This window comes from Cetorhinus maximus, chromosome 3, assembly GCF_964194155.1.
Source record: "Cetorhinus maximus chromosome 3, sCetMax3.hap1.1, whole genome shotgun sequence".
NCBI lineage: Eukaryota > Metazoa > Chordata > Chondrichthyes > Lamniformes > Cetorhinidae > Cetorhinus > Cetorhinus maximus.
The window spans coordinates 196,933,351-196,960,322 of record NC_135881.1 but is presented as its reverse complement, the minus strand read 5'-3'; the positions used below and the strand labels follow the sequence as shown (position 1 = coordinate 196,960,322).

Below are 26,972 nucleotides of genomic sequence, written 5' to 3'. Positions count from 1 at the left end.
TTCCATCATATAATGGTCACTATTTCCTAAAGGCTCCATTACAGCAAGGTTATTAATTAGCCCTTTCTCATTACATAATACCAAACCTAAAATAGCCCAATCCTTAGCTGGTTCTTCAACGTACTGCTCCAGAAACCCATCCTGTACACACTCCAGGAATTCTTAATTTATACCATGTCTAACATTACCACCAGTTTGGTGGTCTATAAACAACTCCCACCAATGTTTGCTCCCTCTTGCTCCAACCAAACTGATTCTAAATCTTGGTCCTTATATCTAAGATCCTCTTGATCTCATCCCTTATTAACACCGTCACCCCAGCTCCTTTTCCTTTTTGACTATCCTTCTTAAATGATGAATATCCTTGAATATTTGGCCCCAGTCTAGGTCACCCTGTAACCATGTCTCTGAAAAAGGCAATTAAATCATACCCATATACCTTGAATTTGTGCCTTCAATCATCTACCTTATTGCGAATGCTGCGTGCACTCAGATAGAGTGTCCTGAACTTTGTCTTTTTGACGTTATTCCACATTCTGATCCCATTTGATGCTTGCCTTTGCTTCATCTGCCTTCTAATTTCGCTTACTACTTCCAGCTACCAATTTTGCTGCCCTATAATCTGAGCTCCCTCTGAGGTTCCCAACCCCTCCTGCCAATCCACTTTAAACTCTCAACCAGAACTAGAGGATGTTTGTCCCAGTCTTGCTAAGGTGCAACCCATCCATCTTGTACAGGTCCCATCTGCCCTAGAACCAGTCCCTATACCTCAGAAATCTGATGCCCTGCCTCCCACACCAATTCTCCAGCCACGTGTTCAATCACTCAATCCTCCTGCTCCTAAATTCACTAGCACATGGCACTTGGAGTAACCCAAGATTACTATTTTGAGGTCCTGCTTTTTAATTTCATTCCTAACTCCCTAAAATCTGCTTTCAGGATCTCATCCCCCTTCCTACCTATATCGTTGGTACCAATCTGGACCACGACCTCTGGCTGCTCACCCTCCCTAGAACATTGTCCTGCAGTCGCTCTGTGACATCTTTGATCCTGGCACCAGGGAGGCAACATACCATTCTGGAGTCACATCTACAGCTACAGAAACGCCTGTCTGTTCCCCTAAGTAATGATTCCCCCATCACAATTACTCTCCCACTCTTCTTTCTTCCCTCCTGTGCAACAAAGCCACCCTAGGTACCACAGACTTCGCTTTTGCTGCGCTCCTCTGAGGAACCATCGGCCTCACCAGTATCTAGTATCCAAAACGAAAAACCGGTTAGCAAGTGAGATATGAACAAGGAGTAGGAGTAGGCCATTCAGCCCCTCGAGCCTGCTTCACCATTTAATAAGATCACGGCTGATCTGATAGTAACCTGAAATCTGCATCCCAACTACTACCGATAACCTATCACCCCCTTGCTTACCAAGAATCTACCCGCCTTTGCCTTAAAAATGTACAAAGACCCTGCTTCAAATACTCAGGAACTCCTGCACCACCTGCCTGGTTCCCAGACTGCCTGGCGGTCACCCATTCCCTCTTTGCCAACATGCTCCTAACCTGCGATGTGACCACCTCCCTAAAATGTGCTATCCACACAATCCTCTTCCTCCTGGATGCACCATTAGTGACTCCAGCTGCCACTCATGTTCTGAAACCCAGAGCTCAAGCTTCTGCAGCTGGTGACACTTACTGCAAATGTGTATGTCTAGGACACATGGTGCATCCATAGCTTCTCACATGCCACAGGATGCACATTCCACACAGCCGAGCTGCCCTGCAATACCTTAACTTCACAAAGTAAAATAAGTAGAATAACTTATCAGTTATTTGCTAGCTTCTTCCCCTGTACCCGAAAAACAAATACTGGAGGCTGAGAAGGAGCACCTCCTTCTCCTCTTCACTGAACATCCTCACTCACCAAACTCCCAGCTTCTCACTCTGTCCAAGTCGAACTTGCAAGTTGCACTCAGGCCCCTGTATCTATACTAGCTGAGACTGAGAAGAGTCAGCTCTACTGCAGTTACAGAGGCCAGATTAAACTAGCTACCTAATTAACTAATTACAGCTGCTCTCCAGTAGAGATCTTGTTTATCCCTGCTTAAGGCTAGAAAAAACTTAAACAGTAAATTTTAGTTGAATGCAATTAGCATTTAAGACTAGATTTTTAGAAAGAGATTAACCCTCAAGATTCTCACTCACCAAACTCCCAGCTTCACACACCTTCCAATCCTCAAAATTCAGAGGAATAAATACAAAACTTAGCGAGATGTTCAAAAGTTCAACATACGCACAGATACTTATCAAAGTAAAGGTGAAGGGATGTTTGTACTTGGTGCGTTTACACACCATTTGAATGCTTCTGCAAAGCAAATGAAAGGTATGCAAATTGCATGTTTATGACAATTTGACATTTAGTGCAACAGTTGAAAACTGAGAAAATAAGCTGCTAAATATCTCAGGCTTATAAATGTTTTTAATTAGCATTGCAGTATCATAGTTTGTCCTTCAGGTGGTGCACAAAACCACATAATAATCCAACGGAGTGATCCTTTGGGCTCATTGTGTGCATCACAATTTTCTTGTCACTCGTGTATTTCCTTAAAAGGGGATCCAAACTTCCATATTTTTGGCATATTTTAAGTTCCACAAGGAAAACTCAGCTAATAGAAACTTACAATTAGAAATACAGTAAAAATGAATGAATGTAGATGCAACTTGTTCCTTTCAACTTGAATCCATTTCAAAGAAATGACTGTTGATTAAGTACACTTAATCGAGTGTCAGCTGTGGCTCAATTGGTAGTACTCTCGTCTCGAATCAGAAGGTTGTGGGTTCAAGTCCCACTCCAGAGGTTTGAACACAAAAATCTAGGCCAACACTGTAGTTTTGCATTGAGAGGATGCTGCACTGTCAGGTGCAATGACAAACTGAGACCCTTTTTGCTCTTTGAGGTGGATGTAAAAAATCCCCTAGCACAAGAACTGCAGAAGAGCTATCCTCAGTCTGGTCAATATTTATCCCTCAATTAACATCACTAAAACAGGCTGTCGTTATCATATTGCTGTTTGTGGGAACTTGCTGTGTGCAAATTGGCTCTCGCATTTCCTACATTACAACAGTGACTACACTTTGAAAGTGCTTCATTGATTGTAAAGTGTTTTGGGACATCGTGAAAGGTGCTATGAAACTGTAGATCTTTCTTTTATTAATCCCATCCTTCTGAGCTACAAAGTAACTGAAATAAGCAACCAGCAGTGTTTGGAATGGATTTGCTGCTCTTCAGACAAAAGCAACAATTAAAAAAAAATCTACTCACCTCTGGATTTAAGGAATTATTTTCTGATGACTTGGTGGAAAGTAAAATGTGTGTAAACCCGTCTTGCTTCCTGACAACAATATCCCTATATCGGTAGGCACTTTCTGTTTGTCTCACACTGAACCTTAGTCTCTTATCAAAAGGTTGGTCCCGTCTGTCATCTATAAATTTCCTCTTGTGTCCTGTAACTCCTGTTACTGAACTTTGAATATTGGTTGTACCATTAGCCCCCAAAGCATCCAAGAAAGTAGGAGTACCTGTGGAGACAAACACAAAGATTTCTTGTTTTATAATTCATGTAAAAGAGTGAGTAGATTTATCCTACAATTATTTGATCAAAACACTGATTTAAGACCAGTGACTGGCTGTCTTAAAAAAGGTCACTGTAGCAATTGAAATTAAAAAAAATTACAACACACTATTGAAAACTTTAACAGAATCGTTAGGTGATCGTCATTTGGTTCATCATGTCCGCACCAGCTCTCCAAACGAGCAATTCACCTCCTCCCCATGACCTTGCACATTCTTCCTTTTGAGATAATAATCCAACTTCCTCTTGAATGCCTTGATTGAACCTACTTCCACCTTACACTCAGGCAGTGTATTCTAGATCCCAAACGCTGGCTGCATGAAAAAGTTGCTCATGTCTCGATTGTGTTGGAATTGTATCTCTCGTATCGCATGATCTGGACTTTTTGGCTGCTAGCCTGGGATTTCTTTTTAAAAAACAAAAGGTCTTAAGTTCACCTTGGAACTGTCAGCAAACAGGCCTCTTCTAAGAAATCACCTGACCTTTATGGTACTTGAGGAAGATCTGGTTATTTGCTTTGAACTGCAATCACTTTAAGCGATGGGGAAAAAAACTGAAAAGAAGGGTTGGTAACTTGCTGGAAATCAAATGACTGAGAGGGAAAAAAAAATTAAGTTATGAACCTGCTGGTTTTGAAGGCAGTCTTGTTGGGGAACAAGCTGAGGAAGAAAGGCTACCCCCCCCTTACTGGCTATCTTGCCTAAAATTGCGTCCGGCTATCAACGTGAACCCAGAGAACCCTTATGAGTGTAACTAGTCTGCATTTGGATCTGCAAAGCCGAGACCAGTTGGCAAGAACTTCCAGACATCCACCAGGGCCAGCACGAGGTCAACAACATCAAGACTCTGTGGATTTTATCCTTTGTTTTATAAAGCCCATCCTCCAAAGCCCATCTCTTCAGAGAGACTGTTTGTTCTTTGTTTGTCTGTGTCTGTGCTGGGGGAATTCTTTAGGAAGAGATAGATAATTATACTTTCCGATTATAACTGTGTTAACCAGCACTTGCAACTTGTTAAAAAAAGTTTTGTTTTAAAATGAATTAACCATTGAGTTTTTTTGAAAGAAACTTGGTCAGAGTCTTTTTTCTTCTGAATACTATGAGTATAGGTACACAATTGACCATTTCGGTGAGAAAATTAAACATTTAAATTAATGGTATGGCCTGTTGAGTAGTGGGGCTTAATAATTCGTGCACACCTTCCATCCTGGTCATAACAATTGCTTCTTTTATCAATTACCCTAAATCTATGGCCTCTCTCTTAATCCTTCCACCAGTGGCAGCAGTTTTTCCCCTATCTACTCTGTCTAGACTCTTCACGATTTTGAAAACCTCTATCAAATGTCCTCTCAGCCTCATCTTCTAGGAAAACAGCCCCAACTTCTCCAACCTAGTAACTGAAGTTCCTCATCCTTGGAACCATTCTAATGAACCTTTATGTACCCATTCTAGTGTCTTCACATCTTTAAATTAATATCAGTGGATATAATATACCCTTCTCTTGATGCTGATCATTACATTTGTACACTTACAGCTACTTAAGACAAATCTGATACAAAATATAGAATATGATCTTAATACTTTCTAAGCTTCCAACTGTGCAGTTTGATATTCAATGTCTTGAGGTATTTTTCTTCCATTGTATTGTTTTAAGATTTATTTCAACTATCAGCCTGTTTTTGAACAAATAACTCATTCAGATTTATAAGGTCACAGAAATGCACCATAAGCATTACATCATTTTGACTCATAAAAATGCACAGACCGAGACAGCTACAAGCCTGCTCAAGTATCAAGTCATATCAAGTGGATTTGAGCTGTAGAAATTCACCTAAGAACGGCTGCAGCCCTCCTACACAAAACTACATCACCAACACTGAACAAAAATAAGGCCTGGATTTTTCAGTCAGTGCTGAAGGCAACAGCGCTCACAGCTGATCACAAAGAAAGCTGCCCACTCAGATTTAGCAATTGCTGGGCCTGGATTTCACCTTTGTTGATGTTAGTTTGAATCTGGCACTAAGTCAAGGAGATCTTGAATACCTTTGCTCATGCAGGATAAGCAGCCAATCGTATCGAAGTTTTTCCACCAGGAAGTAAAATATACTGATCATCCTTCACTTTTATAAATTTGAGTTTTCCAGGGCCAGAGGAATTCTTCAGCAACAATTATGATTTAGTACGGTGTTTAAAAACCCAATAACACCTCACTAACGAGGCATAACATTTTACGTTTTGTTTTAACTGCAATATTATAGTGTAAAAAAGGAACATTTTTGTCACTTCCATGATTTCTAATCAATTGCAATCTGCAAGGACTTCAACAGCACACCCTATTGAAAAGAGTGGAATCACTGACTGCAACTTCCAGGTTCTAGTGTTTAACTGTGCATGTGCAGACTCCAGAAGCTGTGCAGTTAGAGAAGAAATGACAGCTAACATTGGCAGTTTAGCTGTCATTACTGTTGTACTGCAAAATCTGGGCTGACAATGACTTTCCAGGAAGAGACCAGACAGAATGATCAGAAACACATTTCATTAGAGACTCATGTATCTTTCTAACGAAGCCTCACCGCTGATTCTTACCATGTAGTTTGTAAACTGAAAATTATGGATCATGTATCATCTAAAGACTTGCTTTATTCTACAAGGGTATCTTGTCGAGTTCAAAAGGTACCTCTTTCACAGAGTCCCTTTGTTGCACCAAAACACAAACAGCAATATTTAAAGGCCACGCCCTCGAGGTCGGGGAGGGCTAGGGCCACGCTTTTGAGGGAGGAGGGTGTTGGGGAAATTTTCCACTCCAATATACTGATGAACGTAGAAAATTTCAGTGTTAGCTATGAATGCCTGAAGTATGCCCAGGATATATGGCCTGGTATTTTCTACTGAGAATCAGGAATCTTGTGTTGGTGGAATTTGTCACATTCATTAAAGGGGTGAAATGTATATAAACTAAGGGACAGCTTTGCTGCCCTATATCCCCCCCCCGACACATGTATCCGAAATTCAAGATGAACATTGCGAACCTGAGTGTACCTGACTTTTTGGGTTTCAAAATTTGGGCTCCTAAGAAAGAGAGAATGAAGGTTTTTTTTAAAAAAAGGTTATTTAAAAAAGAACAAAGGTACATTCATTTAAACGTTTAATCCCACACACACATACCGCTCCCACCATCTCCTACCACTCCAAGGAAGTTGGTGTCTGGTTGACAAATAGCTTGCTTTGAGTTGGATGATATTGAATTCCTCTTGCCCTTGGGACAGGGCTCGGGAGAGGCGGGGTGCACAAGGTGCAAAAGCCTGGGGCCTGCGCTCTAGGGCGGCCTGGGCCACTGCCAGAACAATAGTAATCATTGGCTGAGCAGGATGCACTAGACTCCCCAGTCCCTCCTTTCTTGCTTGCCTTGTGTACTGTTCTGTTTCTGTTGGGCATTGTGACAGCAGGTGCTTTCTTCAGACATGGGTGGAGCACAAGATTAAGGTAAACTGCCTGCCTCTGCGTTAAGCTTGCCCCCATATCCTGCATAAGTCATTTCCGTCTTACTAGTGTCTGGAATTTGTGCTCCTTAGCCAAGCTGCCTGACCCCCTCCCTCGAGGGTGTGAGCCTGGCCCTCCAAGAGCCCCGCCCTAGAGGGCGTGGCCCTGGCCCTCCCCGAGCACCCCCCCCGAGAGGGCGTGGCCCTGGCCCTCCCTGACCCCCCCTCTGAGGGGTTGCCCTCCCCAACCCCCACAAGGGCGTCGCCCTAGCCCTCCCCGACCCCCTCCCTCCAGGGCATGGCCTTGGCCCTCCCCGACCCCCTCCCTCGAGGGTGTGGCCCTGATTCCACTTTGCCTGCCAACTGGTTTATGGAGTGCCTTTCACAAATTCACAACTGTTTTGCAGCTACTCTGAAGTGCCTTTGTAGTAAATGTTAAATAGGATATTCTGACAGCCAACTTGCACTTAGCAAGATTCACAAACAGAAAGTACCAGATGTTGTTGGAAAAATTTGATTTTTGGGTGCTACAAGGCCCTTAAAATTCCAAAAGAGAGTTTGCAGAACATGTAAACACTTTTGATGCAAAGTGTGTTGGATGCCTTATTGGTGAGGGGTTAACCAAGGTGAAAAGGGGCCCTGCTGACTGGGGTGCCTGGAGACATACAGTCAGGAAGGGCATAAGACAAAGAAGAGGGCAAAAGAAATGCCCAGATGGTGGAAGAGAGCGCCCAGCAGAGGAGGGAAAAATAAGTCGACTTCGGGCCAACACTATTCATCTGAGTCAGCTGCAGAAGGGACTGCCACTCATGAAGTGGCCTCAATAGCCACAACAGACGGTGTTCAATCCAGAAGTGACATCACCTCCCGAGATGGGCTAACCCTAACTAAGAGACCCGGAAACAGGAAAAGCACCAGGGCCCATGATTGGTCTCCCACACCCTGGAATTGGTTGATGAGGAGCTGCTGCTAAAAAATGATCAGAAGAGGCCTAGTTGTATCTGAGACACACTGTACTTCTCTATGGTTACTCAAAACATTTGTGTCCATAACTCATTGCAGTCTATTGCAGCAAGACCTGGGCAATATCCAGGTTTAGACTGACAAGTTGCAAGTAGCATTTGCACCACACAAGTGTCAGACAATGACCATTTCCAACAAGAGAGAATCTAACCATCACCCCTTGATGTTCAATGGCATTACCATCACTGAATCCTCCACTATTAACATTCTGGGGGTTACCATTGACCAGAAACTGAACAGGTCTAGTCATATAGACACTGTGGCTACAAGAGCAGGTCAGAGGTTAGGAATCGTGCGACGAGTAACTCACCTCCTGACTCCTCAAAGCCTGTCCACCATCTAAGGCGCAAGTCAGGAATGTGATGGAATACTCCCCACTTGCCTGGATAAGTGCAGCTCCCACAACACTCAAGAAGCTGGACACTGTCCAGGAAAAAGCAGCCCGCTTGATTGGCACCACAACCACAAACATTCACTTCCTCCACCACCGACACACAGTAGCAGCATGTACCATCTACAAGATGTATTGCAGGAATTCACCAAGGGACCTTTGACAGCACCTTCCAAATGCACGACCACTACCATCTAGAAGGACAGGGGCAGTGGATAGATGGGAACACCACTGGAGCCCCCTTCCAAGTCACTCACCATCCTGACTTGGAAATATATCGCCGTTCCTTCACTGTCACGAGGTCAAAGTCCTGGAACTCCCTTCCTAACAGCACTGTGGGTGGACTGTGGCGGTTCAAGAAGGCAGTTCATCACCACCTTCTCAAGGGCAATTAGGGATGGGCAATAAATGCTGGCCCAGCAGCGAAGCCCACATCCCATGAACGAATAAAAAAACCTCTCACCAGAGAAACTTGGACATGTCAAAGGAGATCTAAATCTTTGTGCATGCTGAGATGGGGCCCTCAATGTACCATCTTGTCTAACAAGAAAGAGTAGACTTGAGATCCTGGAAGTTTAATAAGCTGATGCAGAGTGACAGACATATGAGAGCCAGTAAGTTACTGTGCATCATACAGCTAAGCTGTTCCACCATAACTTGTGCCTCTAAAAGATGGGCCCTCCTGAGGTATGGCTATGCACAAGATGGAGAGGAAGAACTGTTAATTATGTGCGAGAGCTTAGATGGCTAGATTTTCTGAATCCCCATTAGGCTTACTTCTTGCACAAACAACCATGATACAAACGATTTTGCAAGTTCAGCCTGAATGAATTGGGTTCAGCTAGAATTTTGCACTTGGTTATGCAGCTTGGGCAGGATGGTTTTGTCAACATTAAATCCAAAAGCATTTTGTTTCATCAAGCTGTCCAAAAAGCCATTGGATATAACATCCAAGACGATTTATATTGGTGACTGAGGTGTAAAGCTGAGTTTTAAAATAATGTGCAAGGAAGCTGATCTCACGCTCTATGTATCACCATCAATAGGTAGGCATTTGGACAAAGCATAAAGCAAAGGTAGAGCTCTGATTCATCCTCGAGGTCCTTGGGAGGGCAAGTCAGCGCAGGAGGAGAGATGACTACATTGGAAAGGTAAGAATGGAAGCAGGAGAGCACAAGACCATCTACACAATCCAAGGAGCAGAGGTGGTGAAGGCTGAGATCATCAAATGACAAGAAGGGGGATAATGCAATCGAAAAGGAGAATGGTTGCATCTTTAACAACTGGTGATGGACAGAAAAAAAAAGTGGTGGGATTCAAACAGGGAGTGGTAGCTGAGCTGAGCAGTGATTAATTGTAGCAAAATGATTGAGTCCTTCTGCTACAGCAACAACAAATTCTCCAAGAAAAAAGACAGGAGTACCTAGGGAAATAAATATTCATCGAAAATGAAGCCCCAATCTCCCATCACCCTGTCCTGGTTGACCTAGATTGATTCCTAACCTGCCAATGCTTCAAATTTTAAACACTCATACTTGCGTTTAAATTCCTAATGGTATCACCCCTCACTATATCTGCAACTTCTTTCAGCCCTACTGCCCTACCAACCCCCATTGCCCACCTCACCCCCTCCGGTCTCTTCAGCATCCTTAACCCCTTTTCCCACTCCCAATCTCCCCTGAAAATGTTATAAGCAGGACTATTGTTCGCAGTCCTGTCTAATCTTTAGACACATCTCTGCTGTAGCTTTAAATGTCACATTTCTCCATTGTTATTAATACTTCTAACTCTCCATATTTTGTCCTGAATGCTTTTGCATACATGTCACTCAACCATTACTCAAGTTTTTTGGTACATTAATCCTTACTTTTTTTTCTTGATATTGTCATTAAAATTTCTGCTATCCCATTTTCTCATGGAAATTTTCTGCTATTCCATCAGCCTGTTTATTTCCCATCTCCTTTGACAGTATTTTCTGATAAATCATCCCTATTCCAATTAGGTCTGACAGCTCTGATGAGGGGTATTCCTGGAGGTTTAGCTACGTGATGGCTGACGTGACATTTGCAAATGTTACTACATTCACCTTATAAAGTTGGGACTCCTACAGACGGTACTGGGGCTCTCCTCATGACACACTAATTCACAAATAGCTTAAAAGTAACTGGTAGTAATAAGTGTAACCTACCAATATCAATATTTTTTTGCATAGAAGGATCTAAAGTTATATCACTGAAGGAGACCATTTAGCCCCAGTGCCAATGTTAGTGCTTTAATCCTGAACCAATGTTTCTCCCAAATCCTTTTATACTACTACCTTTCAAATATTTATGCCATTCCCTTTTAAGCTTTGTTCCAGTCTCCACCTCAATAGCCACTTTTCTAACAGTCCTAAACGCACAAACCTTTCTTCTCCCTTTCTTCTAGTCAGAATCTCGCCTCCATCTCCTTGTTCCCCACTTGCCCACCAGAAACTCTCTTCCAACTATTTACCCAGAGTGAAGTCTGCAGGTTCACTCACCACTTTACTGGCTGCTCCTCTCTAGGCACCAGACTCCTCCAATTACTGAACTCCATTCCCCAGTCTCTCTGTCCCCAAGTCCCCATCCATCAATATCTATTCCCACTTACCTTCCCCACTCTCCTCAGAAGCCCCATCTCCTGATCCTCATCGCTACTCCCTCTCCCCTGAACCCCAGTTTGCTATCAATCTCTCCCCTCACCCGGAGTACCAATCACCCCCAATCCCTCGTTACTTACTCTTTACCCCCCCCACACCACCTGAACCCAAATTCTCTGCCTAGTCCCTGTATATCTCTTTTGATCCAGATTCGCACCCGTTTCCTCAGACTTAAGGGTGTTTCTCCATTAGCCTCTTCCATTTACAGTCATCCATTAGTGTGTGCCTCTCTATGTGGTGATGGGGCAACGTCATTTGAGTTTGGGGTGGGGTATGGGAAAGGGAGCTTCTGTGTCAAGAAATTTATATCAGACAAAAGATCTGCTAGCTGCTATGAGTAGTGCCCAGATGATCTGTGCACCAGTCTGGGAAACTACTGGTCAATCTGGGAGGTGGGCAATCCTAATCCTTAGTTATATTGTCATGCCCCTTCTAATAGATCGGGGATCTACGATGGCCCATATCTAGCGATCCATAAACATCACAAAGATGCCTTGCACTGTGATCTCTTTGTACTTAACTTAAAAAATTGTAGACAGTGCAAGCTTTAACTCTCACCAGCACCAAACACTTGCTAGAATCACATTCCACTTTACAGAAGTATAGAAAAAAAACTCCTAAGCAATAATACCTCAAAGCTGAACTCCTACGGAGGCCAAATCCACACAGTTCTGGCCTCTCAAAATGCAGGTACAATTAAATAAATTTAAACGGGCTCCTCATATTGATTAACTAAAATGAACATAAATAGAAACTCAAAACGAACAAGGAGTAGGCCCATTCAGCCCCTCGCGCCTGCTCTGCCATTTAATAAGATCATGGCTGATCTGATAGTAACCTGAAACCTGCATCCCACCTACCGCTGTTAACCTATCACCCCCTTGCTTACCAAGAATCTATCCACCTCTGCCTTAAAAATATTCAAAGACTCTGCTTCCACCATCATTTCAGGGAGAGAGTTCCAACGACTCACGACCCTCCAAGTGAAAAAATTTTGCCTCGTCTCCATTTTAAATGGACGGCCTCTTATTTTTAAACAGTGACCCCTAGTTCTAGATTCTTCCACAAGAGAAACATCCTTTCCACATTCACCCTGTCAAGACCCCTCAGGATCTTAGATGTTTCAATCAAGTCACCTCTTAGTCTTCTAAATTCCAGCAGATACAAGCCTAGCCTGTCCAACCTTTCCTCAAGACAACCCACCCATTCCAGGTATTAGTCTGGTAAACCTTCTCAGAACTGCTCCCAACGCATTTATATCCTTCCTTAAATAAGGTGACCAATAAAAATATAAATGAAGATGACATTATTTGTATTCAACCACTTCTGCGGAGGCTAAACTTCACACTCTTTGGACCTCTCCGTTGACTGATTTCTAACAGCTCTCACACACTAAAAGCCTGTCAACAACCCTTACTGCCTGGACTTAATAATGAATAAAGCGTACTCGCGAGAGGCACTAGGGGTCACATGGCAAATGCTTGTGAACAATCAACACCTTTATGAGAAGAGCAATTTAGGGCAGGAAGGAAACTGGTAACCACTCTTCTACAGATCATTGGGGCTGGCTCACCAGCAGCATTAACAGTACACTTGACTAGTGGGGCTATTGCACATTTAGTGCTCACTGCGTTCTTAAAATTAACCCACCAAATACACAAGTATATGGTGGGAGAGGAAGAGGAGTAAAAATAAGATCTGAGATTAATCTGCAGCAGGTCAAGAAGGCAGCTCGCCACCACCTTCTCAAGGGCAATTAGGGATGGACAATAAATGCTGGCCTAGCCAATGATGCCCACATCCCAAGAATGAATATATAAAAAAAATTTGGAAAAAAAACTGATTATATTAAATAAAGCTATTTTATAGATTTTTTAAACTCCCTTTAAGGTTGATAGTTTGACAAGTGCACATTATAACCCAGATATTGCTACAACAAAAGCCAATTTCAACAATGTAGATACTGGTCGCTCTCAGAGAACCACATTATAAAAACCAGAACAATTTTGACAGCTATAAGAGGCAAGGTACAAAGTATCATCCATCTAGCAGCGCCACATTAATCAGTTAGAGAGAAAACACAACTCAAAACAATTTTAGCTTGAAATCTTGCCTGCGTTGTCCAAGAATTATTGGATTTCAGTACCACTTAAAATAGAGTAGATATACTAAAAAGCTTTTAAGTTCTGTGACTCTACATGCTGAAGCTCAAGAGACTGACCATCTTAAAAATGAGAAATACAAGATCACAAGTGTGGATTAAAATTAAAAGGAGCTATATAAATTAGTAGAAAACAAGATTAGGATACAAGTGTCATGGGTTAAAGTAAAGGTTGATCTTTTGAGCTACATTCCAAAGCTTAACACTAGAGCAATGCTTACAGTTAATGTGAATGGAAGTTGTACGTTTTTTACATTGTACAGAGAATTGGAGGGTTCCAATTATTGCCAAGCTAGGTTTGAGGCACTAAATTAGCAAATGTTTTAAAGTCAGAATGTTAATATTCCCAATTAGTGGCTGTAAAATGATTGCACTAATATCAAGTGCATGATGTCCTGGATATCTATGCAAACACAGTAGGATAGAAACCAGTACATTCAATGTCATTTTGCCTTGGCTGATAGTACTTTGGTTCAAGTGCACTCTAGGATTTATGCACATAATAAAGATCGACATTCCAATGCGGAACTGAGAAAGCGCTGTATGTTGTCAAGAGTTATCATCCTACAGATGAGATGGGATACCAAGGCCTCATAAGAACACAAGTCAGCTATTCAGCCACTCAAGCCTGTGCCACCATGCAATCAGGTCATACTGGTCAGTACCTCAAATCTATTTATCTGCTTCTTCTTCATTCCCTTATCTAATAAAAATCTATTGATTTCAATCTTGGAAATTTCAAATTGACAGCCTCGTGGGGGAGAGTTTTCCAGATTTCCACTGCCGTTTGTGAAGAAAATCACTGTTACATTCCACATCTACCTAGCAATAAGAGTTGGTGGAGGAGGGGGGTGGACTAGGAAGGAGGGTTGGATGGGATGGGAATAATAGCAACCTAGAGATAAGAAAACCAGGAGGTAGGATCAGAATGTCAGAGTAGAAAAAGTGATGAAGATAACAGAAATACTCTGGGAACAAAAGAGGTTATAGGAGTTAATAACAAGAAACCTGTTAAAATAAAATGATAACAAATAACTTATTAAATTACCTGTATGCAATGTACACAGCAACAGCAACAAAAATGGTTGTGTCAAAAAGTACGAGAAGCACACCATCAGGCCATATGAACAGGGCAGAATTACTCAAATAAGAATCACCTGCACTAACGCATGTAGCATAAGAAATTAAAGAAATTAGTTTGGAGCATCAAGTTAATTTAACAGCTGTGATGTAGTAGCCATTAAGATCTGGCTACAACTCAGGCATAACAGTGAACTAAATACTCCAGGTTATAGAATCTTTAGAAAGAACTGGAATCGGGAAAGAAATAAAATGCAGTAATGTTGATAGACACAATTATAGTACTGTGTTGGAAAGAAAGAATTTCATTCAGGGTAATCAGTCAGTGGAAACATTATGGAAAGAGCTAACAGCAAAGAATGCAAGGCTCTGGTGGGATTTGTCTACAGACTTCCTGACAGTAGTAACATAGTGGGAAAAATGTATAAATAGAGTTCAGAGAAGAACACAGCAGAACTATGTGGTCATAAATGGGAGGTTTTAATTTTCACATTAACTGGGAGAAGCCGATTAACTCAAGTAGTAAGAAAAACTTGCATTTATATTTCACATTTCGCGACCATTGGACATCTCAAAGCACCTTTTGGTCAATTAAGTACTTCTGAAGTTTTATTCTGTAGGAAATGCAGCAGCTAATTTTGCACACAGCAAACTACCACAAAGAGTAATGCAATAATGATCAGATAATCTGGTTTTGTGATGTAGATCGAGGAATAAATATTAGCCAGGACACTGTGGATAACTCCCCTGCTCTTCTTCAAAATAGTGCCAAGGGATCTTTTACATCCATCCAAGCAGGAAGATCTGAAAGATAGCACCTCCAACAGTACAGCACTCCCTCAGTAATGCACTGGCGTGTCAGCCTTGATTTTAGTGCTCAAGTCCTGGAGTGGGACTTGAATCCAGACCATGTGACTCAGAGGCAAGAGTACTACTCACACAGCCAAAGCCAAGTAAGGCAATGAATTTATTTGCGACAGCCTTTTGGAACAATTTGTTATAGAAACACCGAAGGAACAGGACATGCTAGATTTAGTATCTAATTTTGGTTTGGCAGATTTGTTACCAATCAGATGGTAAGGGAACAACTTTCTAACAGCACCCATAATATGGCTGAATTTGATATGCTGGAAAGAAGGGAGAATCATTAACCAAGATTTTGAATTTAAGACAGACAAAGAAATTTGAAGGAATGAGAAATTAATTAAATACAGCCTGGGCTGAATTGTTGAAGAATGAACTTACAAACAGTGTGAAGTATTTATATACAATACAAAACCATAAATGGCAAAAGTTCCACTTGTGTAGTTGAATAACAATGGAATGAGGCAAGAAGCTGTGTCAAGTTAGACAAAAAGAAAAATGGGAAATCCAACAGGCGGACAGTCAAAACAAGCAACAAAAGGAACAAAGTATTAAACTATTGAGGAAAAAAACTTGCAAGATATGTCAAAGCTAACAGTCATAGTTTTATAAATATTTTATGATAGATTGGCGAGGGGGAATGTGAGTCCATAAGACAAAAACATGTGAGAATGATATAAAATTGTTAGACTTGTAAACTAATACTTGTATCTGCTTTCACAGTAGAGGAAGAGGTCAAAATACCAATGGCATAAGGGAATCTAAAAATAAGTCAAGGGATCTTGTTGGATTTAATACAAGTAAAAATTAGTAATGGAGTAAATAATGAGTTTTAAGGCAGAAAGGTTAGATGTGAGAAAATTGACGATGTGTTAGCTGTATTTTTTAAATGTTTTCTGGATTCAGGGGTTATGCCTTTGGGTTGGAAAATGTAGAAGCTATTTCATTATTTGAGAAGTGGAGGGAGGGAGAATCCAGTAAACTACAAAGGTGTCAGTTTAACATTAGTTGTGGGGAAAGTTACTAGAATCTATTATCTGGTACAGAGCGATTAGCCCTGTGTGAAGGATAGGTTATATCTAATTGATTTTTTAAAAAAAGACAGACAGACATTCACATGGAGGTATGTTGATGGATGTTGTCTCTATGGATTCCCAAAAGGCAATTAATAAAATTCCACAAAAGCACTTATTACAAATAAAAGCCCAGGAAATTGGGGACATCCTTGTGATAATGACTTGAAGGTGGGGGGGGTAAGAGACAGAGACTGGGGATAATTGTATGCTGAGGTGTGTAACAAGGCATATTCAAGAGATCTGCATTGGACCCCAGTTTTTCACCATCTCAATGATTTGGATGAAAGAAAAGAGAATTGAATATCCATGCAGATGACACTAAGGAGACAAGATAAAAGTTTCGTAGATGTGAACAGGACATAAGTTAAATGAGTGGGGAAAACTGTAGTGGATGGTGTTCAATGTGGACAATGTTGGATGCAAGAAAGGCAAATCAGGATATTTTGTTAATGGCGAGGGACTAGGAATTTTTGAGGAGCTAAGGGATTTGGATGTCCTGGTAAACAAGTCACTAAAAACTAACATGCAAAAAGCAACTTTAAGACTGCAGAGATTATGGTTATGATATGGTTATGATGCAAGTAGAAAAGCCACTGCTGGAGATTCTCTGGCTATGACTGGATAAGTTAGAGTGAATGCAGTAAACCAGATGGAGTCTGACCAAGGCTCTGTAGGATTGAAGAATTGTTTCTTCCCTTTTAATCCAGCCCCTTTGAGGTAAAGGCCTGCATTCCATTAGTTTTCTGCCAGAACCAGTAATTCAGGTTCAGGTTGTAGTTATAAATTCCATGGCATCATCTGGCCAGAAATCCTCCCTCAATTAACACTACTAGCAAGAAGAGAACAATGGGAAATATATCTCACTGATCTTTTTGTGATCATACTGTGCTTAAATTAGCTATTTTTCCATCTGTAACTGTCACTGCACTTCAAATAAGATACTTTGAGACATTCTGGAGAGATGTGATAAAAATACAAGTCTTTTTTCCTCCTGAAACTTAATGGAACCATGGACCACTTTAACCGGAATAGCCATGTGCGTGCCTAATGGAAGCAAGGCAGCAAGTTAACCATTCAGGAACTGGGTCCCTATGAATAATGGTCCTTATATAGGGCAAAGCTGCGATTTCTCCCAGTGCACCACAAATCCTAGCCACAGTTACAGTTAGAACTTGCAGACTCTGCTGATTTGGCACCAGGTGCCTCTACCAGTTATGAAAGTTGACACCCTACTACCATCAGGCCTTTGAAAATTTTGCCCTGCAACCAGGTAATCAGGTATATGGGTGTAGCTCAGAGTTAGGAGGGGGCTAAATTGGATAGTCCTAGAAAACAGATGCAGGGATCACTATGCGTAATTACCCTCCCACCCATTTAACATAATGTAATGCAGGCAGCATGGCATCGTTATGCTGATTGCTTATTAGCATGATTACTGCATGCAGACAACAGTAGCTGTGCTGTCCATTGGCTGCATGCAGTTGCAGGGGACCCAAAATCGATACTAACTAGTATTCTTTTCCACTTTCTCCACATGCACCTGCTCCTCAGCTTCCTGCCTGGTAAGTTATAAGGATAGTCACAATAGCAAAGTTAAAACAATGGCATGGTTAAAACATGACGAGGGAATGAAATGAAGGCATATCCCTTTGAATAGAAAGCCTGAGTGTCCTCTATTTTTCAACAGGGAAGGCAAACAGATGTTACCAATATCTCCATCAACTGCCTGAAATAGGCCAAACGCATAAAAATTCATGGCCAAGTTCACCTTCAAAGTTACCAGCAATGCGGCCCTTGCCATACTCGAATTTTGGCTGAAGTATTTGGCAGATTTCAGTGAAGTGCAGTGCTTATTCAAGTGCAGTTGTCTCTCACTGTTCAGAGTCTCCAATAGCAGAATGGCTCCCCAAATACCCTGGGCAAATACAGCCTCCTGCTGAGAGCCCACCACCGCCCTCTTCCAACAGATTATCTCACACCTTGTGGTCTCTGCTCATTCTCCCAGTTGTGTTTATTCCTAGATGAAGGTTTACTAGTGCACCTATGACTGGAAGCAACTGGTTTGACATCAGAAGAAAGCCCTGTAGCACCTGCCGCACCGATCCCTGTAGATGACATTTGAAACTAGGAAAACACAAAACTTAGAATTGTAGCAAAAACCAGAAGAAATCAACCAGCAATTAACCTGCTAGCTGATGATCACTTTAAATAACACTGTTAGGTGAAAATCCTTCTTGCTGCTTAACACACGCTCAAACTGTGTAAACTTGAGAGGCTGTCAGCTGAAGTAATGAGCTCCAAAATTGCAGTGCTGGTATCAAATCAGTGTTGCATGTTGACTGACATGATCTGCCTGCTCTTTATACTTCTGACGGATGTTAATCACGCCTTTACCAAGATGTCGTCTAGTGTGTGCACACGTCTGCCTTGGCCACCATGTTGGTACCCTAAGGGCACTGGTAACACACAAAGACCAGGCGCTACCAAGACCAATTTCTTGCTCTTGCTCTAATTTTTCTTCTTATGAAGAAGTGCCTAGACTCCACTCAACATGCCCAACCCATACCCTACCAACAGTCTGCTGACTTTCCAAACACGGCACCATTCAGAGAAATTGATTTTCCATTAACAAGTGTTGGACAATTTATATTACCTGAGGAGACATTTCCCTCTTCACCCCATCCCTCTGAGATATGTAAAATTTAATAGGCATCAAGCAAAGACTTAGGTAGAAAATAACACCCCACCTAAAAAAAACAATGTTACCACTTTTCACCAGCATAGACAAAACATGAGCTGCTGTTCCTTTCTGAAGGATGAAAGAGATTTTGTTAGAAGATATATACTTCAATTAACTATGAAAGGTCAGCTACAGCAGTTTGTTACTCATGGTCTGGTGACAAACTAAATAATACCAATAAATTTCTGTGCAAGATAAGGGAGTGCACAATTAATACAGGAAATGACATGAGCTTATAATTTTAAATGCCCATGAACATTTGACTATCTGGTTTTGACACAGTTGCAGTAATATAAAACAATAAGTTGAAAAACTCTCATCTTTACACCAACCCAACTATGGCATCTTTGCACTACTTGTGTAGTGAAGGTGCACCTCCACTAGTTTATACAACTGCTGTCCTAGTTCCCCACCCAAATAATTGTTTTGTCAACTGGATCATGTTTCCTTTGCCTTGGGGTGTGGACACTGTCAGGATACTACATTAGTCAAATGTTCTGCACTTCTGGTACTAAACCTGCTTTTTCCTATGCGTGGCTCATGGAAACTTTCCCCTGCTCCCCTTTCCAAGTTTCTTTACTTCCTTTTAAAAAGCCTATCCCCCAACTCACTAAGTTGTTTGCTGCACCTTGTACATGTCTTTTATTTTTTTGATTTGCTTTCTACTAACATACATTCAGGCATGAGAATTAGGAGCAGGAGTAGGTCATTTGGTCCCTTGAGCCTGCTCCTCCATTTGATAAGATTATGGCTGATCTGATTGCAGCCTCAACTATACTTTCCTGTCTCTTTCCCCCTTGTGTGCCACCCCCCACCCCCCCACAAAAACATACCATATGACTCCCTTTTACAACTGTAGCAAAACATCCCTACTTTTATATTCCCCTTGCAATAAACATTCCATTTGCCTTCCTGATCACTTGCTGTATCTGAATACTAATTTTTTGTGTACCATGTACCAGGACACCCAGATCCCTTTGTACCGCAGAGTTCTGCGATCTCTCTCCATTTAGATAAAATGCAGATTTTCTATTCTTCCTGCCAAAGTGGAAAAGTCCACACTATACTCCATCTGCCAAATTTTGACCCACTCACTTAAATCTATCTACATCGCTTTGCAGACACTTTGTCCTCTTCACAACTTACTCTCCCATCTTTGTATCAACAACACATTTTATAACCATACATTCGGTCTCTTCATTCAAGTCATTGATTTGGATTGTAAATAACTGAGGCCCCAGCACTAGTCCACTTGTGACATCTTGCCAACCCAAAAATGACCCATTTATCCCTTTTCTTTGCCTTCCTGTTTGCTAACCAATCCTCTATCCATGCTAATATGTTACCCCCTACACCATGAGCTCTTATTTTGTGCAGTAACCTTTGATGTGGCATCTTACCAAGTGTCTTTTGGAAATCCAAGTACACCACATCAAAAGGTTTCCCTTTATCCACATTGCTTGTTATGGCCTCGAAGAACTCTAATAAATTAGTCAACACTATTTCCCTTTCACAAAACCATCCTAACTCTGCCTGATGGCATTAAGATTTTCTAAGCATCCTGCTACAACCTCCTAAATAATAGATTCTAGCATTTTCCTATGACAGATGTTAGGCTAACTGGCCTGTAGTTCCCTGCTTTCTGTTGTCCTCCTTTCTTGAATATAGGAGTTATATTTGCGATTTTCAAATCGGATGGAACCTTTCCAGAATCTAGGGAATTTGGGAAAATTAAAATCAAAGCATCTACAATCTCAGCAACCACTACTTTTAGAACCATAGGATGAAGTCCATCAGGTCCTGGGGACTTGTCGGCCTTTATTTCTAATAGTTTTCTCAGTACCCTTTCCCTGGAAATTGTAATTGTTTCAAGTCCCTCCAACCCTTTCACCTCTTGACTTACAAGTGTTTCTGGGATGTTATTTTTGTTTTCTCAGTGAAGACAGACACAAAATAGCTATTTAGTGCTTCTACCATTTCCTTATAATTCCATTATTAATTCTCCAGACACAATTCTCTAGAGGACCCGTGCTTAGTTACTCTTTTCCTATTTAAATGCTTGTAGAAACGCTTACTGCTTTAAATTTCTAGTTAGCTTTCTCTCATTTTCTAATTTCTTCATTTTCTTTTTAATCGTTCTTTGATGGTTTTTATACTCTGTATCTGTCCAATTTTCTGATCCGTCACTAATCTTCGCAAAATTGCGTGCTGCTTTTTCTTTCAATTTGATACTATCTTTAACTTTCTTAGCTAGCCACGGATGATGGCTCCTTCTTCTAGAGTCTCTTTCTCACTGGAAGGTACCTTTGCTGAGTGTTGAGAAATATCTCCTTAAATGTCTGCCACTACTTCTCAACTGACCCACCGCTTAACTTAATTTCCTGGTTCACTTTAGCCAGCTGTCTTCATACCCTTGTAATTGCCTTTATTTGTTAAAACACTGGCCTTCCACCCAGTGTTCTCTCCTTCAAACTGAATGCAAAATTCAATCACTGATCGCCTCATTTACAATGAGGTCATTAATTAATCTTGTCTCATTGCACAATACCAGGTCTAGAATATCTTGCTCGCTGGTTGGCTCTGGAACGGCTGCTCTAAGAAATTGTCCTGAAAACACCTCATACGAACTCATCTGCCAGGCTACTTTTGCCAATCTGATTCATCCAATCCACATGTTGATTAAAATTACCCACAATTACTGCCATACCTTTCTCAAAAGCCTCCATTATTTCTTCCTGTATAGCCCATCCTACAGTGTAGTTACTGTTACAGAACTATAAACTACTCCCACAAGTGACTTCTTACTTTTGCTGTTTTTCAATTCTACCCAAACAGATTCTACATCTTGATCTTTAGAACCAAATTCATCTCTCACTATTGTACTGTCATCCTTAATTAACAGAGCTATCCACCAGCTTTTCCTAGTTTCCTGCCCTTCCAAATATTCAGGTCCCAGCCTTAGCCAATTCAAAGACGTGGCTGCAAGATCACCATCATGTCATACATATTTATTCCTATTTGAACTGCCAATTCATCCACTCTGTTACATATGACGTGCACATTCAAATACAAAGCCTTTAGTTCTGTCTTTTTACTAATTTTGCAAGCTCTGGCCTTATCTATTGGCGTACTCTTAACTTTGTTCACTCTATCCCTTCCTGTCACTCACATCTCATACTTCACATGCTTTTGCCATTTAACCATCACCTATTTTCCACGTGCCTATTTTACAGATAATTCTATTTCTTCACCCATGTGTCTCTACCTACCAACGCCTCACCCCCAATTCTGTTCTTGGTAATACCTCCCAGCTTTAAAGGAGGGACCACAGCTGAAACACTGACTTGTCCATTTTCTCCATTGATGCTTGTTTGTAGCATTTCTAGCATTTGCTGCTTTTGTTTCAGATTCCCAGCCCCTGCAGTATTTTGCTTTTTGTACCCATTTTCAGTCATCTGTCATCCCTTCTCTCCAGAATCAGCTTCTGACAGAGTTATGGTTCCACCATTACTGAGTGCCCTCAGGTACTTTGCTTAACAGGTCAAACTTCACGTAAACCCTGACAAGCTTTCTGACTGAAGGGTATCATAGGCAAGCCTGACCCTGTTTTCATCAGACATCTGCAAAACAGATTTTTAGCAGGTACCATCAGACAGTGACCCTGGCAGGCTTTTCTATTCCTAACACAAAAGAATGCTACAACTGAATCAAGGCCAAATCAGAGTGACCTTATTGCTACCCTGCTGAAATCTGTTGCTTCAACTTTAACTAGGAGTCAATCAGGGGGCCTCTCTGGTTCAGCTAAACATGAATTTAACTAGCTGAACAATTGAGAAAACCCAGGTCACCTGCCTAAATATTGCATTGTGCTCCACGTACAGTCTATTTATGTCTGCTTATTTTAATCACGTTGAATATCAGATGCTGGATACCAGAAAGACAGCACTCTGAATTAGGGAGAACAATGTCATGTGCATTGGCACATACACAGAAAGATGGCAGAAGGAAAGGATAGAGGGTAAAGGAGGTTTCTTGAATTGGAAGCTATACCTGTGTAAAACTTTTATCCAGCGAGCTTAACGCTTAACAAACTAAGTTTCACTTTAGAAGGATTTGGCAAAAGGTGGCAACCATGCCCAGGACATGCACCAGTTAAGAGCTATTCCCCTACCATCAGGACTGCACGATATAAAATAATTCAGTTACATAAAATTATGACGACAAAACAAAATTAAGTCAATTTACTCAGTTTTCCTAAACAATTGTGGTCATCTGGCATATGTTTTAGAAAGATTAGTTGCAAGCATGCTAAGCAAGTTTATACATGTGACACCAAAACTTTGGTTACTGACCATCTGCACATTAACTTAGATCCTCGGCCATCAGCAAACTGCTTAACCTGGATTAATCTTTAGCACCTACTGTTAAAAAGGAATGAAACTATAGATTGAATGGAATAAAAAAAATACATGAAAAATAATTTCTAAGAATTCTGATTTATTATATAAAGGGGCCTCAATGACAAAACTTTCCAAGACCTTTTTCAATAATTCAAATTGTGCAGGATGCACTATAGAAACCACCACGTTTGTTTAATTGTGTCAGAAAGAAGACTTGCAGGTAAACTGTAGGCACTGAATTTGCATGTAAGTGTCTGCTGCAGTCTCAACATCTATAATTAATGCAAGTCTCAATTCCTCACCATTTGTTGGATCTGCCCATAATTTGCATTCATTAAAATTTATGTGTGATATTTCATTTTATCCAGCAACCTTAACACTAAGCTTCATTTTACTCCATTCACTGATTAAAAACATTTGCACTTCTACTCAGAAGGTGCACAACTTTTCAGATACTATTGTTCTTTCAGAGCAACAGTCAGCATGCAACAGTTTAGCCACCGAAATCAGAAAACAAAATCAAATGCAGCCAACAGCATACATTCATCCAATAATAATTTGCCACTTGAGAATTTTAAGTTAGATAGTGGGATATTATCACAAACAGTAAAACATCTTGCCTTTGCTATTACAAATTATCAATTGTCAAATATACAATATAGCATTGTATTCATTTAAAATAAATAGAATCTTGCCCTTCATCACTTGGTATTACAGCAGTTAGGAACACAGGAATTGCTAGATGAAGATGAGACCAAAGTCTTTCTCACACATCTTCCACCATCCTGGTTGTTGTTGACTAATCTGTTGTATCAATTAGTCTACAAAAGGTCTAGACAAAGAAATGAGACAAAGAAATCTGTGGGAACCATAAATCAGAAGTCACCTGTTCCTCCCAAGCCTATGCTTACTCAACACCACGTCATAAATTACTCATACAATGTACCCCAAAATATTATCTTCTGAAAGAATCCCATTTTATTTGTATTTGAATAAATCAATTTCACCAGCAGTCACCACCACCTCCTCCACTCATTCACTGAAATAATGTTTCCACAGATCAGTTTGGAATTTATACCTCTTCAATTCCAGGCCGTGTTGTCTATTTATGTTCTGTACTAGGTAAAACAACTTGTCCTGGTCTATATTATCCAGTTCTTTTAGAATCCTAAAATAAAAATCACTTATCGCTTCTCAAACTTCTTTTCCAGCGAGAACATATTCAGTTTACATAACTGTTCCTCAATCCAATCCCTCCATCCCCATAACCATTTTGGCTGCTCTCTTCTGTTACCTTTCATTAACTACAATATCCTTTTTGGATTGCAACAACAGGAAGTGTATACATTTATCTAAATAGGATTATAAATTATTAGCACAAAAGTTGCAGGATTACCTCACTATTTTGGCTCAATATCCCAACATCTGATTTGCTTTCCACAATACTTTACAGCGCATCATTGCAACTGTTTCAATTTACTATCAGGGCCCCAAAACTCCTATTTCAATTCACAGTAACAAAGTGCAATTGGAGCAAACCTCAAATTTCATCCACATTTGACCATCTTAGTGTTAAGCTTCTGTATTTTCAGTTTCAGTTTATATATTGTGGTGTTTCAGGCTGATCTTGTAGGTAAACTCTAGCTCCCCATATCCTAGAGAGCATTTCCACTTGCAGATAGGTAGGTCAACTTGCTGCATGCCTCAGGAACAGAGACAGAGTTCATTTCAGTTACTGGCTTTCTCATGTCTCCTGGTCCTTGGAAAGTGACAGAACACCATTGCATTAGGCTTTGGCCCAGGCTTTAACTGCCAACCATTTATTAAATAGTAAAACATCAGCAGCAGCGACACAACTTATAATTTAACTTCTTTAGCCAGTTCCTTTTGCAATAAGAACTTACATTTATACAGCACCTTTAACATAATAAAACACATCAAGGCATTTCACAGGAGCTTCATAAGCAAAATTTGACACCAAACCACAAAGCAATATTAAGGTCAAAAGCTTGGTCAGTGGTAAGTTTCAAGGGCATATTAGAAGGAAAGACAGCTAGAGAAGCAAAGGAGTTTAGTGAGGATAGGAGAACATTGAAGAAATAATGGCTATAACAAGCGCTGATATATAAAAAAGCACAATTAAGAGGGAGAACAGTCAAAATTTAAATGTCCCGAATAGAAAAGCTTATTCTAATGAATTAAAAAGGGAGCTGTTCCAGATAAATTGGAAAGAAGAATCAATGTCAAACATTCAAACAGGATGCTTGGGGTACAAAGCAGAAACATTCCCATGAACAGTAAAGGCTTGCAGCAAAAATTGAGTTTTTTGGATGTGTAGAGAAATTTAAATTAAACTTATTTCTGACATATCTGATGAGGTTCTTTGAGGAAACAACAAAGCATATTGGTTACGGAAATGTGCATAAATTTTTCAAAAGAAGGCGCCATTAAAGAGTCTTGTTGGCAAAATTAAGGAAAATAGTATTAAAGGTTAGCAAGGGAAGTTGATTTAAAAAGACAGTAAAGAAAGTAGTGGTTGATATTCTCCCAGGCACAGTTGATACAATCCCAGTAGAGACCAATAACGTTTAAAAAAAAAATTCAAACTGCCAGATGATACCTGAAAAGAATGACACAAGACTTCATGTTTTGAAACTTCAGCTGTAACAAATGACTAAACACTATTTTTAATAAGCAAATTAAATTATCCCACGTTGCACTCTGCACAAAATTCCAGTCCTTATAACAAACAGTCCACAATTCCTTCCAGCTTCCAAAGGGTTTACATTTCCCCATTTCACCAAGTAGCAGTTTCGGGTGACCGCCTCCATGTACTTCACTTAGTTTTCGGAGAGCTTCCTAAATCTACAACCAGCAGTAAAGCCTGATCTGATGATTCTTTCCCTCTGGTCACACAAGGATAAATCTCCTAGGATTGTTAGATGGCTATAAGATGCGTCTCTTCAACTAGAGACAGACAGTCTCCCTCCCACTCCATCCAGCTGTGCTTGTTTGTAAGGCCAAGCAACCGGTTCTCTGTGCTGGCCACACAAAACTATCTATAACATTCTTTGATTTGTAGGGAAGGCTGTAACCTCATCTCAAAAATGGCTTCCTCTGCAATCTTCCACATGGCAACATGAAACACACTATACTTGCATCCAGGTAAACAGGCAGTTTACAGCACAACTGATTACAGCCTGATATTTCAGCGCCTTTCTGGAACTTTGGGAGACTCTGTCTACCCATTGTGAACTCAGGCTGCAGCTATTGTCTCCAACTTTGAGTACCTTATGCCAGTTGGGCCTCCCTTTGATCTTTAACAGTCCCAGGTGATTGCCAAGCAGACTTTAGAATAGGTCACATGACTCCTCAGTTCCAAAACAATGTTATAAACCTCAGTTGTAACGGTGTCGAGTCCATGGGTTTTAAAAAAACATGTACTAGTCTCC

The 26,972-nt window shown here is 40.8% G+C and overlaps 1 protein-coding gene across 2 annotated transcripts in view; it reads right to left on the bottom strand.

Moving 5' to 3' along the window:
* cdyl (chromodomain protein, Y-like) overlaps positions 1-26,972 on the bottom strand; it is a 189,644-nt gene that overhangs the window by 11,789 nt on the left and 150,883 nt on the right. For both annotated transcript variants that reach the window (XM_078539554.1, XM_078539555.1), the window contains one exon: positions 3,318-3,574. In XM_078539554.1, coding sequence (XP_078395680.1) covers positions 3,318-3,574 — 257 coding nt within the window. The remainder of the gene's footprint in view (positions 1-3,317; positions 3,575-26,972) is intronic.